This window comes from Saccoglossus kowalevskii, chromosome 3 (genome assembly GCF_978046115.1).
Source record: "Saccoglossus kowalevskii chromosome 3, keSacKowa6.1, whole genome shotgun sequence".
Taxonomy (NCBI): domain Eukaryota; kingdom Metazoa; phylum Hemichordata; class Enteropneusta; family Harrimaniidae; genus Saccoglossus; species Saccoglossus kowalevskii.
Genome location: NC_140643.1, coordinates 17718585 through 17736421, shown reverse-complemented (window position 1 = coordinate 17736421; position 17837 = coordinate 17718585). Strand labels below are relative to the sequence as shown.

Genomic DNA, 17837 nt, shown 5'->3' with positions numbered 1-17837 from the left:
GCAGATTATTTAATTATTTTCGTTATATGTGATGAATATGTTGAATTGGGGACGAAAAACAAACAAACAAATAATTGTGATAATTATAAACTTCCTTCAAGAATTGAAAGGTTATAATAATTATGTACTTTTGAACTTTGTTAGATGCCATTGACGTCCATATGAACGCAATATTATCTTACTCAAATTTAAATGCGTTTTTTTTTCTTGTCTTACCAAGGGTTGTAAAATGTGAGACACGTCTACGGTGTGTGGCACTGGACAGAGTGTCCCGCAGTCACCTGATCATGTCACCTAGGTAACACAAGGCAACAATGAGCAAAATATTTGAGTTGTACCTTTCTACAGTCTAATGTCAATAATAATGAACGTAGTCAGTCATTCAGACCACCGTGACGTCATAATTGTACAAACACACCATTGTTACGTCAAGTCAGTCAGGGAATTATATCGACATTCAATAACCAAAAGGTGGTGTCAAATGTGCACATAGAGTGTAAGAAGCTTTTCACATGTGATACCCGCGATATTTCAGTCTAAGTATAGGTTAGATCACGGTCTAATTCTCATAGTCACCGAGGGGCGTGATCTGACCGACTTAGCATTGGCCAATCAGCCCTAGAAAAGATTTGTATTAGCCAATATAATGATGACATTTTGACAGCAATCAAACTTGTGTTTTCTTGCGTTTTTTTCCAGCCGTGATCTTAAGTGAATTCATTGTGAAATAGAACCACACTTTATCGCAACTCTGATTGGTCGAGGGCTGTTGGCCATGTGCTAATGCATGATAACGAAGTAGTAAGCAAGTGATGGTACACATAGAATAATTGCATTGGAAACTTCTAAAGTTCTAAGCTAATTTTTGTTAATGAATTTGCAACTCGGCATTGTGTAATACGGACTCCATGAAACAGAAAATACAGTGGGCGAGTACAATAAAGAAGTTCAATGCGTACACAGTCTTTTTGAACTCCTGTCTTCTTTATTAGTGTACAAGTAATACAAATAGTACTCAGCATTGCTGGTTTATTTTTGGTACAATGTATATCGCATTATATCATTAACAAATATCTTACATCATTAACAAATATCACGATGAACGAAAAGCAATGTATCTGTGTGCATAGGCTACACATTGGTGTTACGCTGTATGCAATATCTGCCGTGTATTATTTACATGTCATATGATATTCTCAGCTATTACGATGAATGACGTGCCGACTCTCTCTAAAAGTGAAGAATCCTCAACGCATATGTGTGTGTATATATACGGGTAATGACTGCATGCCCAAGATGAATTGTCAGTGTTCGTAAGTTTCTTTTGATTTTGTTTTTATAGCTAGAAATAGAAAGTGGCGATACACATCGTTACGTCATTTCTATTTTCTTATTAAGACCTCGTAATCGTGGCAATCGAACGAATTGTGCGACGAAAGTGACTGCGGCTTTGTTCCTAATCGACATTCAACCACCGACTACGATAAATACCACGTGTTTTACAGTATAGATGTGTCCATTGTTCATTACATGTATTTACATTCTATCTGGTGTTAACGGTCACGTAATGGCGTCTTTCTTGTTCTCTTTTATTATATTTACAGCGAAAACAAATATTGTTCCGCAATAGTAATTTCAAAAGAATTTCAAATTCTTTTTCACAAGAGATATGATAGCCCTTTCTAATGCTGATATTTACTACTGGTCTAACACCTGAACGGAGTGAAACGACCACTCGGCGTAGTCACCAATGAGGGCGTGTTAGTGAGTGTGAAAGAAATAAAATAATATTATGATTGTTTCGTTGATAAGCACAGCGCGTTGTTTACAACAGTGCACCAATGTTTCTGTTTATATGACAAACTAGTGATCGTACTCGGTCATTGTTGCCCGATATAGTAATGTCACACAGAGTGTCAGTGGAAACAAAAACCCCAATTGTGGAAATGCGGAAATATCGTATCGCAAGCCTTGGACATTAATGGTTGTTCTATTAAACATACATGAGTATGCGAGACACCAACTTCTGACGAAAATCATGATTCGTTAGACCAAATTCACCTTCCGAAACAAACTGTGAAGAAACCGCGCCCCTTAAAAAACACGCTATTACATACTAGTAGTAATAGTATATTTCATTTGTCACGAATTCACGTAGTTAATATATAATTTGTGGTCAACTGAACATAACAGAGGCACAATCATTCAAAATGATGGTAAATGGGAGCCTTTTGGTGCACACCCTTTGATAAGTTTCTACTCGTGATCGGTAAAAACGGAGGATGACAAGCCCAGTGGTTATATTATACTAGAAAAGTGGTACAGTCAACCGATCACTGCTTAAGACGCTCATTCGAAAACGGGAATTCCCAATTAGCGTTCTGCTCTTTATGATTTCTTCTGTAATTGCAATGGGGTGATTATCTAGACATTACTGACAGATTTCTTTCGATTTTCCATTACATTCAAATAAATACTTTTTTGTTTTCTTCTAAAATTGTTCGATGCTTATGAACGTCATTATATTTATTGCTTATCGTCAGAGTAAATGAAACTATGAATTTAAAACGAAAATCGACCGTGCTTTCTCTTACCAAAAATAATATATATATTTTACATGTATAAAGTTTGTTTTAAATGTATTTAAATACTTTTTTCACACCACAAAGACTCATTTGTAATACATCAGTGAGCGAAATAAAAATATCTTTAAAAGTTCCACAGTTTTTCAACGTTAAATACGTTGGGAACACGTAACAATAACACGAGAAAGATAATGTGTGTCAATGATTACATCAACATCCCGCCTGACGTTTTGTATCAATTTGTCGAATTACGTTCCGTAATAAGTTACTCGGTATTTTAGAGAATTTTCAGACGATAAGATTCTTTTCAACCCCAACCCAATTGCGTTACTTTGTATTATTATTTTGATTTATGATGAGTTTTTGACTACTAATTCTTCATCCGAATAGAACATGATAATGAGATAACTCTGATCAATACTATATCATCTTCATCGCATATCACCGTATATAGATCGAAGTTGCGTCCCTTAACTTAAAAATCGAAAGGAATACTACGATAGCCCAACACTCAACAAGATTCCGTGATCTAAGTGAAATATCCCAACACTATTCCCGTTTCATTTCCATAGAAGAATTGTAATAAAAATAACAAACAAAAAAACAACAACAAAAACGGAACATTTCGATGGAACATTTCCATCGAACTTTAAAAGTAATTTGCGATACTACAAAATACTGCCAAATAAGGCAAACAAAAATAGAGCATGTTGAATGTGAATGCTAGGACGCAAAACGCTAATTTGGATCTCCCTTCAAAATGAACTTGGCTGCGACGTCCAGATTGCGTTCACTCTTAAAAGTCATGATACTACGTGACTATGGCGAGGAGCGGGTACTAGAAGCCAGATGTATGTACGACCAAGTTAGGGAAAAGTTGTAAGTTTTTACTGAAGCTCAGACCAAACATATCCGGCCGCCTATCTAGTTTTAAAATGAAAATGAAACATTCGCACCATTGTTAATAACGCGCAGTGCTCACCGGGAAACAAACATAATAGTATTACTTCACATTCACTGTAACCGTCATTGGTGACTACATCAAGTGGTTGTTTCGCCCCTCTCCGGTGTTACCGGTAGTAAAGAGCAGTTGTTGTAGGACATCAGGATTTCCAATTTAGTGCAAGCGAACATTACATTTATGTACGCTGTATACGTCACATAGAGCAAATATCACTTTCCTTCACTTGATAAAAACAAAAGAAACAGCGAGATCGGTAAAAAATAACAATTCATAAAACATAATTCGAGATTAGTAGTAATATAGATTTGTAACTTTGCTGTTGACTTAAAGGTAGGTAGTCGTCGTGCCACGCATGCGCGAGATATATGGGTCTCATATAAACAAAGATGGCAACTTTGACTGTTGCGCTGATCACCGAGTAAAAACAGAGACGTTACCAAGCTTTAATGGGGGTATTTTTAGGTGATCGAAGAAGTCACCAGAGGTAATTAGTGCAAGTCGCGCCCAGGCCAAACCTCAAACTCCCATTAGAAGAGCGCATTGGATTGTGGGGAAATCAATGTTTATCAACACAAATGTCACACATGCGCAGCGCAACGACCACCGCCCTTTAATTATGTAGACATCATCTCTACCGATCGCTTCATCCATGTCAAAACGTCGACGTATTTCTTCGCGGTTACTCTAATCTGGAAAACTGCCCTACTTCGACGCCACAAGCTTTCACTTTAGAAATAAGTCGTACGTCTCATCACATTCGCCGACATTAATGCTCACACTGCCCCCTTGTTTAAAAAACTTGGAATATTAAATGCTTATGTAAGCTTCAAACATGTCTATTTGTTTTTGATCTAAAAATAGTCGTTTTGCACATACAATAAATCATTATCTGGACCCAATACCCCACAATTATGCAACACGTCTAGCAATGACTGATAGTTTTTATATCCCCAAAATGAATCTAACTTTATGCCAAACAACAATTACATTTTACTGCAATACACCATTGGAATAGACACACATTTAAATACAAATTAAAAAATGCTCTCGTAAGTCAGTGTAACTACGAAATGTCTATGATTTCATTTAATGTGTTTTTATGTTTATTTTTTTTTGTATGTTTATTGTTACTGTTCTGACTTTGTATGATTAAGTTTTTTTCTTTTCTCCAAGTGATTGACAAAAATGCTTCAATCAGTTTATTTTCTTTCATCTCTTTTGTTGATTTAAGACTTTGAGTCTATTCAATTATTTATAAACTATGTACTTGTATATATTACTTATTAATATTATTATTTACTGTTTATTTTGTTTACTCATTTGTTTATATATCAACTCGATTTGTATATTATTATCTGTATATATGTTTTATAGTGAAATAAACTTTATTCATTCATTCATTCACGATGTGCTACAGACGACTAACTTTGACACTTTTCACCCAGATCGGACGGCGCCCTCTCGTGCCAATCCCCCTGGAATATTATTTGTAAATAGCCATTTTATAAAAACCATTAATACCCTTATACAAAACTATATGTCGATATATTTCATTACCATTATTACCAAATAGTCTTGAACTTGCGTAGTGTTTCTCATATGTAGTCGCTGGGACGTTTCGAACAGCAATAATGCTCAATAATAATTTTAAAGAGCCTCATTATTTTGATTTATATCTTCATATTTATCACATGACTTTGATTCGCAACTATTTTCTCATAAAAAAACATCACTTTCGTTTAAAGTAAGTAAGTAAGTGCGTTTAACTAAGTACGGATGGAAATAGATAGATTAAGGATCTGCTCAAATTGTGTTTTTTTGGACGGTGAGACGATTTGTGTGTGAAGCTTAAATGTTTGACAGCATTCTTGTTGAAAGTTTAATGAATTCGACAGCAGAGGGCGCTATGCAGTGAAAACAAATTCGGCGCGCACGCTGATTAAGGTAAAGTATAAAGTAAGTAACGAAAGTAATTACGAAATATACTACTGGTGTCTATACATATGTTTTCAGGGTCAAATAATCCAAAAATACCACTAGACTTTTACACAGTGGAGGGGAGTAATCTTCAATTTGTACTGCATGGCCAAGGAGATCTAACCCCTGCGCCCAACATAATTCAAGAGTCTTGTTATGTCTTGGGATCTTTCACACTCGCAAGACATTGCTAAAATGCATTGGAAAGAGTTTGGAAGGAAGTGGTGGAGAGAATGTATGGCTAGAAGCAGGAATCTATGGACCAACAGTGATTCAAAACTCCATTCTCAACGGAGGTCACTATAATCGGTCACTCGATGCGCAGGAACTCCTGGCTGAATCAATGCAACATCTACTGTACAAGGAGTTCTTTAAAAAGAAAGGTATGACAAGTTATGGTCAAGAGCAAGATATCTTAGCTGAGCTTAAGAAAAGCACGGCCTGTGGCAAAACGACAGACAGTAGAAAAATATTGGAGGAGTTTCAGAAGTCTAGAACAAATGAGAACTTCCCATTCTGGAGTTAGTTTCTGAAACGGCATGAAGTAACCCTTGATCTGTTGTGAGCTGACCGAGAAGGATTATGGCATTTGCATCTTGATGTAATGCAACGGACCCTCTATGAGTTTGCTGCTCTGGATTAAACTAATTATCTTCGAAGGTGTACAGTTTATCTAGAGGATGCAAGAAGTCTACCACAAACAGCCCCAGCTGTTTTTAATCACTTTTCTGGTGGACATTCCTTCTCAATTAAGGACAAGCCTGGATGTATCTCAGCAGTTGGTGATGATCAGAAACTTGAGAAGACCATCAGCTTTCATCAGAGTGTAGTGATGGTGTCATTGGACATGCCAAGCAGAAGCAATACATTGCTCAATAGGATTTGATCTACCACGAAATGGTGGCTGTGAAAAACGTGCACCGAGAATATACTGGTGCCAATGAGAGCACATCTGATGCATGGCTGCATCATAAATCATCCCAGGCAACTACAAATAAACATGAGAGACACGTCCAAGAAATTATGAAGTTCATTGAGGAAAGAGGATCACCATTTTCAGCAGACTGTCCCACAAAGCTTCACAACTTTGTCACCAAGCAAGTTATGTCAGAAGAAATCAGAAAAAATGTCCTGAATGCATTTGAAAAGGGCAAAAAGAAATACAAAGCTTTCCACTGGGAACGGATCATTAACAAAACTGTTTAACTCAGAAACACTATTCACAGATTAAATCTCAAAACCAAGATCTCCATCAAAGATAAGCCCAAGCAAACAGCCAAGAAAGTTCTCATAGCCATGAACGTCACTGACAAATTAGTCGAAGTAGCTAGAGTGATGTTGTACTTTTCCCTATGCTGCTTGGTGATGGTGGATTAATGACCAAACCATAGAAGAGCCAACTTTTTCGTTAATTAAAAGAACAACTGAAGTCGGATGAGTATAGCTACCATTACAAAGCCGCTTCAGCATTCCTTATTGATGTTATGGCAACAGTCCTCAGAGTATCTCTATCTGGACTTTTAAATTTCTCTGATTTGCTTTCAAAGTTTGGAGAGATTAATGATTTGTATCATAACTATGGCAGATGTGACTACATCTTTGACAATTTACAATGACAATACATAAGTGAAAGACACAAAGATGTTGCGGAGATGCAGTACGAATCCAGTGGTCCTTAGATCAGTTAACCTCTCAACACCAATTTCCAAGAACATGGCAACATTCTGGCCATCAAGCTAAACTAAAGTGTTACGCCGACCATTTCAGCCAGCTTTGCATGGAGAATAATGAATGGCAGTGCAGATTCACCGTGGTGCTGTACTTAACATACAGCAGGTCCAGTACCCAGTTGAATCGGCAGATCTTCGTTTACCGATGCATGTCCTGAATTGTCTCAGAGCAGATTACAAAACTTGTGTTGTTTTATCCAATGGTACTGACGTAGTAGTTGCTCCGTTGTTCTATATGCCCAACTTTCCTTCAAGCAGGTCTTCAGGAACTTTGGGTAAGGTTAGGAAGAGGCAGCACTACCTGTTTGTTCCTCTTCACATTTTGTATGCACTATTGGGTCACCTTATGTGCACAGTAATTCCAGCTCTACATAATCTCACAGGATGTGATGTAACTAGTAAAAAGGGCACAAAGAAAACATCTCTGAAGACCGACCGATTTTGTGCAACAGCTCCACTTGTTTCTTCAATGACCCAGCAGGCAGTACTTGGTGCATGTCGTAGATGCTGGAACTTCTCAAAATCAAAATCAGCTTCACATTATAATCTGCCACCACTGGATTGACACCTCTTATCTACAGTCCATTCTTTAATGCATACACCACCATGCACGTCCTTGACAGGCAGCTCAACACCTCTAGATTCATTAGATAATGATTTCGCTCTTGGGATTGGAAACCTCCTCCCTTTATGCAAATCGTTGGAACCTCGTTGGAATGTGGTGTGCCATTGTGGCAAATGTGCTCACATAACGTGTCCTCCATGCAACGCTGGTAAAATGCAGTTCGTTTCAGAAAACAGATGACTGTAGAAACCCTCATAACTCAGCCGATGAACACTAAAAACATGATGAGTGTGGACTTGGGACTATAATGCTTTCCCATGACATCATAACATATCAATGATCTATTATAGCCACTTTATATGCATGTTTTTGCTATCAATGGTAATTTTGACACTAATTTGGAATTAAAGTTTAAATACATACTTAACCAAATAGAAATAATGTACTTTTAATACTCCAATTGATAGGTGTAACCGACAAAATCATAACTCTGTGTGGTTTATACATATATATCAGGAATAGCTAGCTGAATTATAGGAAAATATATCAATTTCATAGTGGCCATTTTGAAATTCAAGATGGCTGCCCTCCCCTAGCTTCACCCCCACTGTACGATGGGTTACAACAGTGGTATTTCCGGGGTCCTTTGACCTGAGACCCGAATCACTTCCACATGAGCCTCAAAAGCCGAGATATTGCCAAAAATAGGTAATTTGCCGGCCCTTCCGTAGAAAAAGTTAGACATTTTCAGATCGATCACTCACGTTTTTCTGAACGCCCTCGACCTGCACAACAATAAAATCATGGTTGATTGAGTAAAACAAACATCTCCATGAACTCCCCCACAGAGCCTAGAGTAAACATAGTTGACTACAGAATCATGCCTCTTTTTCAAACACTACAACTGAAAGTACATTTTATCGCTTGGCTATCATGTGATGATACACAGTGATACACTGTGACCGTGTTATAATGAACACCTATAAAATAAATTCCCTTATATAATCAGGTGGTAGCAGATGCTTTGTTACGTGAAGGCAACCACGTTCCATTATGGGAGCAGACAATATTTATCACTTCACTATAAATTGTATGCCACCAAAAATAGTTTGTTATAACGAGGTTAAAATGTAATATTAAAACTAGGCAAATCAGAATACAGCCATATGTTATTTAGGATTATATGTGTTTATACTTTATATATTCTTACTTTAGACTTACTTTATCATGGTCTGTGGTAATTGAAGGTTGACAAACCAACTACTGGTATCACTTTTGTTTTAAATACTATAGTTAGCGTGGCCGCCTATCATCAGGCAGGATTGTGCGTTAAGAGTGCATTTCTGCCTACTTGATAGCAATGGTTTATTTTCGGATGGAACATATATCTATCGGACCGTGTACTGTTCCTATCTTCGGTGCAAGCAAAAGATCTGTTTTCTGTCGCGGTAGCGGTTTCCGCGGGACAACTGACGTATTCCTTTAAATATATGTGTATATTATCTAGAAAGGTAATATGTATCGTCAGTCCAATAATTACTGGCTAAAATAATAAAAATTACCAATCTTACATGAGTCGACGCGTAACGCGTCGTTGGATGGCCACCATGTTTTTGTTGATAAATTTATGTTGAATGCAAGTTTTTAACTGGTCTCAACAATTTATAGCAATATAGCAATCCGAACAAAAGAAACCCAGAAACTATAATCGATTGCTCCCTGACTTTATGTATGTCCATACGCAGCGTGAGAGGTACCGGCTGGTATCTAGTGAAATAAAAATGGACAAAGAATGGAGACTCCAGCGGTGGCTCTCCATCCAATTAATTACACGCTTGATGAAGGTTAACAATTACAACTTGCCGATCACACCATGACCATTCTGCTATACAGGTCTGCTGAAATTGAATCCAATTGGCGACAATTTAATGTTTGGACAATTTTCAAACTGTTATTAATAACGCTTGTACGTTTCGGATTTGACCTCTACATGCTTCGAACGATAATCCGTCTTTTCGAATGTTGATTACCAGGCTTTTCATCGCTTTTTCGAACTTTCCATTTCCGGTTTTGAAAAGAAAACCACTTAGTCACGCTACCAAACAAAACAAGCAACATGCAAGTTGTTGGCTTATCGAACCCCGCAGTTGTAAAGTCGAAAAAATGAATAAAGTCAAGATGAAAGCAGCCTATATTAGCAGATTGTTACATGAGCTGACCGTTAATGTTGAAAAACAGCGTGCACAGATTTGAGGGCGTTTTCAGTGGGGCGTTTTCAGGTGGTGATTTTGTTTGTAAGTTTCATCACATACATGCAAAAAATATCAGGCAACTTTCGTGTAACTTTCTTATTGTGATGTCACACATTTCTTGGAGAAAGGCGTGGAAATTATTGTAATTTTTTAACTTCATGTAAAGTTTTCAAATACTCTCTAATTTGCAAAAAACATTGTTAATGCTGTTAATACATAGTGGCTTTAAACTGTTAACACGCCGTACACATATAGGCAAAGTTGTCATAGTGATTGCAAAGTTGTTGTATTATCGAACCCCGCAGTTGTAAAATAGAAAAAAATGATGTTAAATTACAGTAGTATTACTCAAAGTATGTAGAGGTCGTAGGTCAATTCTAGAAAGTAACTGTACAAGCGATTTTAAAACATGTAAAAACATGAAATAGTCGCCATTTCGACTCAATTTCAAATAATCCATGCAGCTGTGTGGTTAGTTGTCTGAACAATGGCTAGAATAAAGCACAATCGGGCGAGGTTAGTACTTGCATGGGATTTGTTTCTGTTGTTTTATCACACATATGGACAAGATTTAAGGCAACGTTCCTGCATTCTTTCTTACTGTGATGTCAATCATTTAAAGTGAAAAACCGTGGAACTTTTGATTTTTTTTTTAATTACTGAAAATTTTCAAATTCTTTATAATTTTTAATAACAAGTTCTTGATGCTGTCGGCACGTAGTGGGCGTTAAGCTATTAACACACCGTGCAAAATTGTTCAAAGTTGTGCAAAGTGATTGTAAAGTTGGTAGATGTATTTGTATATATGATCTAAATTGTTGGCATATAGTAACGCGCAGTTATAAAGTCGACAAATTTAATAACAGCCAGTTGAAAGCAACCTTTAGATGTTCACTTGAGCTGTCTGTAAAATGTTAGAAAACAGCGTGCAAAGTTGGAAAATACGATTTAAGTGTTGGCGGAGCTGCTTGCATGCTTGTATAAGTCATTGTCATGACAAACCCGCAGTTAAATTTCGAGAACATTAAGTAAATTTCTCGGGAAAGCCTCATATATAAGCAGGTTATCAAAACAGTCAACCGAAAAATTTACGACAAACTGCTTACAAAGTTTCGAAAAGCGATTGCACAGTTGGTAGTTTCATTCTGAATTGTTACCTGTGATATCATGTTAAAAAGTCCCATAATTAAAAGTTCGAAAATATGAATAAATATTTCGTAAGTTGCTGTTAAATTACCGTAGTGTTACTCAAAGAAGGTAGAGGTCATAGGTCAATTATAGAAGGTACTTATGCAAGCGATGTCGATTTTAAAACATTCAAAAACATGAAATAGCCGCCATTTCGACTCAATTTCAAATAATCCATGCAGCTGTGTGTTTAGGTGACTGAACAATGGCTAAAGTAAAGCACAATCGGGCGTGGTTAGTACTTGCATGGGAGACTGCTTGAGTATACACGCTGTTGTATTTTTTCTTTTGTGTCATCACACACATGGTAAAGATATAAGGAAACGTTCCTTCGTTCTTTCTTACTATGATGACAGTCATTTATAGTGAAAAACCGTGAAACGTTGGTAGATGTATTTGTATATATGACCTAAGTTGTTGGCATATAGTAACGCGCGGTTGTAAAGTCGAAAAATTTAGTCAAAGCCAGTTGAAAGCAGCCTATAGATGTTCCCATGAGCTGACTGTAAAATGTCAGAAAACAGTATGCAAAGTACGAAAAACCGATTGAAATTTTGGCAGAGTTGCTTGTGTATTTAGCCAAAGTCATTGTCATGACAACCCCGCAGTTAAATTTCGATAACATTAAGTAAATGTGGAGAATGCCTCATATATAAGCAGGTTATCACAACAGCCAGACGAAAAATCGACGACAAACTGCTTACAAAGTCGAGAAAAGCGATTGCAAAGTTGGTAGTTTCATTCGGGATTGTTACTTGTGATATCATATTAAAAAATCGCATAGTTAAAAGTTCAAAAATGTGAATAAATATTTCGTTAATTGCTGTTAAATCACCATGGTGTTACTAAAAGTATGTAGAGGTCATAGGTCAATTATAGAAGGTACTTATGCAAGCGATGTCGATTTTAAAACATTAAAAAACATGAAAGAGCCGCCATTTCTACTCAATTTCGAATAATCAAAGCAGCTGTGTGTTCAGGTGACTGAACAATGCCTAAAGTAAAGCACAATCGGGCGTGGTTGCTTGCATGGGCGACTCCCTGAGTATACACGCTGTTGTATTTTTTTCTTTTCTTTCATCACACACATGGTAAAGATATAAGGAAACGTTCCTTCGTTCTTTCTTACTGTGATGTCAGTAACTTATAGTGAAAAACCGTGGAACTTTTGTATTTTTTTTAATTAACGTAAAATTTTCAAATTCTTTCTAATTTGTTAGAACAAGTTGTTGATGCTGTCGGCACGTAGTGGATTTTAAGCTATTAACACACCGCGAATGAATATTTTGTAAATTTCCGTTGAGTTATCGTACTGTGTCTCGAAGCATGTACAGGTTATAGGTCAATTCAAGAAGTTATGAGTGCAGACTATATCAATTTTGAAACATTTCCAAACATGAAATGGCCGCCAATTTGGGAAAATTTTAAATTATTTATACAGAAGCGTGGTTAGAGGTGCTCGACCGATGTCTAAATTAAAGCTCAATAGGGCGTGGTTAGTACTTACATGGGAGACGCCCTGAGCAGAATTTGGTGGATTGTTTTAGGGGATTCATCACACACAAAGATATGAGGCAACTTTCTTGTATCCTTTCGAACTGTGGTGTCAATCATTTATTGTAAAATGTCGTGAAAATTATTGTATTATTTTTTAGGTTCATGGAAAGTTTTCAAATTCGCTTTAAATTTCAAAGAACAGATTGTTGATGCTGTTGGCACATAGTGGCTTTGTTCTGTTAAGACGGCGGATAAATTTGTGCAACGCGATTGCAAAGTTGGTAGATGCATTTGTATATATGACCTAAGGTGTTGGCTTATCGAATCTCGCAGTTGTAAGTCGAAGCAAATAATAAAAGCCAGATGAAAGCAGACTTATTTATACTACATAATATATCACAGAACATCTTTTGGGCGCCAAACGATACGATCCTTTGTATTCTTGAAACCGAAAAGTTACAATCGACAAAAATGTGAGAGTTTGGTCAGTTGAGAAATTTTGACCAAAATATCTTTTCAAGTATGTACTAGAAAACAAAGCCATTTTAGTGATTAGAAAACTGTGTTTTATTGATACTTGTAGTGTGAATAACAATATGATAATTAATTAGTTATAAAATTAAAATACATTGTGCCTTCATAAATAGAGTGAGGTCGCGATTGGTATATGTATAATAAACACAGGCCTCGATTCAGCTTTACGCGTTTGACAAATAAATCGTAAATATTGCACATATTAGGGGAATACGATAATTTGGCGGAGAATGTACGCGTAAATGTAAAAGCAATGCTGCTGCACCTCGTGTAATAATTAGCTCTTAAAGTGTCATGTTTGTATATGCGCAATGAATTTTCAATTACAAATACGTACTTGTTATTAAATGGGCATGCGCATTTTGTTTAAACAAATTCGTACAAATTTGTTTACGTAATCTACCTGTTTAGTTAACAATATTCTAAATCAATTAAAGTCAGCTAAATGTACTACAAAAATATTAATACAAAACTTATCAATATTGTCTCTATAATTGTACTCAAATATTATCACGTGATGTGAGGTAGATATGTATATAATCGTGTAATTTATTCAGAAATAACACGTTTCTATTGAGTGAGACTTGAAACTATATCGTAGATTTGAGGCGGCTATTAACCAGTATCGGGCACTGTATGTTGATGGCTACTCGTTGACATGAGTGACCCTTATGTCACTGAGCATGCGACCACACGCTTCATAGCACGGATCACAGCACATGCGCACTGTAGCACCGTAGATCATCTTACAAGCTCCGATGTTCATGACGTAAGCTTTCAGGCATGGTGTGATCGCGTAGACGTGACTGAAACTGACACAGGCGAAGTTGCATCCCCAGCATATCGCGGCGGGCACTGCACATAAGTAGCTGAGTATCTTGTAGCACATGTCCTTAGAACAGATGAACATCTTAAAAACACATCGCCAAATGCCTTCCGGGCTGTGTGCGCCCAGAGGTTCCGCCAAGACATCTTCGAAAAGCACCTAAAACAATAAAAGTTGTTAAGAGTGTTTATTCGCTCAATTATCAGTAAATATCTCAATACGTCCAATTAGATGACAGCGAGAAGGGAGGACGCTGTGACAGTGATACATAGTGATGGCAGTGATACATAGTTCAATTTTTAAAAACAATCACACAAACTAAATAAAGTATACTGTCTGCACATTTAAACCACAAATTTGAGCCATTTTCTGGATTGGGGCACGTTTAAAAGTTTCTCTGTACGTCAGCGACCATCACAAACATTGACTTGATGCTCACTGGCTGAAATAATGGGCGTGTTCTACGACCGCTGTGTTTTTGAATAATCAACGTAACTTGCGTGGCCCAATAAAGCAAAGCTTTCTTTTCCATGTTTTCACACATTTCATTAAACTTTGCACGACAACACAGAAAAAGTGTTTATTTTAATCTAATCAATCATTTGTTTAGCATGGCACATTTTATTCAATCTTTGACATTTTTTTCTAAATCCCTGAAAGAAATGCCCATTTTGCTAACGATGTTTGTGATTTTAAAATTTGGCATCTCAATCTCCGGCGGGAGTGACGCTGTGCAAACGGATAAATTATGCAAATGTGGAAGTGACCATGCGACTGTATCGGAGTTGGAAAGTGCGTGGTGTCCCGTATCAATAATGAAAAAGAAACGTCCCCATCACATATGTTAGGTATGCGGTGGATGAAATGGTATAGGATACTAAATTGTTAGAGCGTGCCAGAAAGTGTCTTCGTTACCGTCACACATATATGTGAAGCTTGGTAATTGGGGCTGTATCGTTCAGTATAAAGTCAACAATGGCTCAAGTTCAGTCTTGTTGTCCAGAACAACATGTCTGTTTTGACAAGGCAAACACTCTCGTGTTTAGAAATGTTCTCTTTCTGGCATAGTTGCTATAACAATATTCACCGCGACTCTACTGCAGTGTCACCATATGCGCATATCTAGCATTAGTTACTCGCCACCTACAGAGGCGGTGGCAGCTTTTTTTTTGACTGTTGGGGCGAAGATTTCATGTGAATGTAAACAAATCGCACGGGGTCGTGCCGAAGACGCGACCTTTCGTGGCGGATCCGGGGGCATGCTCCCCCGGGAATAGAAATCTAGACCCTTTGAAACGCTGTTTTCTGCATTTTTAGAAGCAAATTTTGATTGTACACTATAGGTATATTTCTCTTACAAGTATAGATGAGTGTTTCACCTTATTTTATTGTGGGCACGACCTATTTTTCGTGGGGCGTCCGCCCCCACTGCCCCCACGGTGTCGCCGCCACTGACCTGTCCCTATCCTAAAACAAGTCATTCATAATTTCGTTCTCGGGCTTTTCCGGACTATAACACCTTATCTAGATGAATTCTATTAAAAGCACGCACACTATATCGCACGTTCATTGTAGGGTATTATTTTAGATAATATTCATCTGATACGTAAAAAATGGAGATCAAGCTGCCATTCCTCCATCCAAATTCAATACATTTTGTGGTTCCGTTGTTTCCAAATGCCCGGATCAGGAACTTTGAATGATGGAAAATTTTTGTTTAGCGTATAATTTCTGGTTAGCTTGCACAGAAAGCCGGAAAAGTTGCACGAAATATTGCCTTGAATATCTGAGCATTTGGCTGGCCGTCAAAAAGCACACTGAAGTAAGTATTTTGAAAATGAAATCCTACTAATGATTACAGTACTGCAATATTATTGCATATTACATTTTGGTTAGCAGCTATATACTAGTATATAGTTCTTATCAAAAGATGTCGCACTGACCATGACAGAGGCGGCGGCACGGAATTTTGCATGAGGGGCCGAAGTCTGAAATCTAGACTGTCTGAAACGCTATTTCCCGCATTTTGAGAGACAAATTTTGCTGAAACAAAGGATTTCAGCTTGATTTGGGGGCGACCCCCCCCCCCCGACATTTTTTTTACGGATGGCGACCGCCCCTCTACCCCCCCCCCCCTGGTGCCGCCGCCAAAGACTGGGGTCCAGAGTGGTAACTCGTTTATACGGAGCCCGATGTTTGCATATTAACTTATGATAGTGGCATCGTCCATTCGTTGCCCGTGGATTTTCAATTCACATTCACGGCCATTGCATCCGACATTGTCAGTTTTTGATTTTTTTTTTTGTAAAACTGTGGCCTTCAAAGAACATATAAAGATCTAGATGGCAAATATTACACGAATACAATAAAACTGATTTACAGGTCAAAATGATCTAGATGACCGTTCAAGACTTACCCTGACGTGCACGTTGAGACTTTCAGGATCCCGGTTCTCCATGTCCAAACCGAAGTCATCGGGAAGTTTGGGTGTTTCTGAGGTGATAGACATTATTTTTGATCAAGACAAAATGCCTGCAACAAACTTATTCTCGTTCGGATAATACCGCTGCCGCCTTCAAAATTAAAACGTTGCTTACAAACATCGTCTTATATACTGACGAAACGCCCGAATTTTAAAGATTGTGGAAGGAAAAATCGGTTGTCCAGCAACGACTTTAATTTTGTAACATATTAACTTGTAGATTGTACTGATCACGTAATTATGTGCTCAATTGTATGAGCTTTTAGAGTAATAATTCCCAGAATAAAAATTACATAACTACACATATTAATATAACACCATTAGGTTGTCAATATCACGTGCGTTTATCGCCTAATGTTACTTTCGTCAAATTATCAGCTTCAAAACTTAAACGCGTTGCTAAGCGACAGGTGTTCCATATGAACATCCATTTTTTCCGCCCACCAGTAAATCAAATGCGCAGTGAAGTAACAGTAATTTATCGCATAACCTTGAATTATACGCCAATCTGGTGGCGTTGGACGCCAAATTGATCATTTTTAGTGTAACAGATTTTGACTTCAATACTCATTTAAACATTGAACTGCTCGGCGCTTCTGATGTTGACGAGCATATTGATTTGTTCCATGGCGCCATCAACGCCATCATTTCACAAAGTCGGGGTCATTTCTCACAGCCACATTAAATCCAGCCACCCATAATAATGCGATTGTATCGAAGGTGGATGCTTGGCTTGATCAAACGAACATGTAGACAATTCAACCGTTATGCCTGTCTAATTAGTTTGTTTCAGCCGGTCGTCAGAAGCCAACTGTTCTGAAATTTGGTCCCCGCATCAAATCTATCTGACCATGGTAAGAAGATCGAATGGGTCCGAAGGAAAGTTTTTAAATTTCGATTCTACCATACTATACTCTACTATACTACTACCATTTCGTATGCATCATTACGCTGCATTAATGCAATTATTTTAATCTAACAACACATGAGTCTCGGTAAAAACTTCTTGACTCTGTTTTTATCTACAAACATTTTTATTCCTTTTACATTATTTTCAAAGTTCATGCGTCATCACGCATATTTCGTCTTTTTTTTTTTTGGTAAAATTCCTCGCTATCAAAATATGCTTTTGTCCCTCAGTGCCTTGACTTTTTAAGCAACAATTACAACTCTGATAATTTAGATATTTTTTTTTAGTTTAAAGCTAATTTATACCACAATATAAAAAAAAATGAAA

General features: G+C 37.3%; 1 protein-coding gene across 1 annotated transcript; it reads right to left on the bottom strand.

Annotated features, from left to right (window-relative positions):
- Positions 1 to 13938: 13938 nt before the first annotated feature.
- On the bottom strand, positions 13939 to 16627 carry LOC100369096 (caveolin-3-like). The gene is made up of 2 exons (XM_002738305.3): positions 16535 to 16627; positions 13939 to 14277 (listed from the first exon to the last, which is right to left on the bottom strand). The coding sequence occupies exons 1-2, from the start codon at positions 16625 to 16627 to the stop codon at positions 13939 to 13941; spliced, it is 432 nt and encodes a 143-aa protein (XP_002738351.1).
- Positions 16628 to 17837: the final 1210 nt, after the last annotated feature.

What these genes read in the sequence shown, in the direction of transcription:
- LOC100369096 (XM_002738305.3), bottom strand. Translation starts at nt 16,627, where the DNA reads ATGTCTATCACCTCAGAAACACCCAAACTTCCCGATGACTTCGGTTTG. An exon ending in GTCTCAACGTGCACGTCAGG is followed by an intron (nt 14,278 to 16,534) that starts GTAAGTCTTGAA and finishes TTATTGTTTTAG; the next exon opens with GTGCTTTTCGAAGATGTCTT.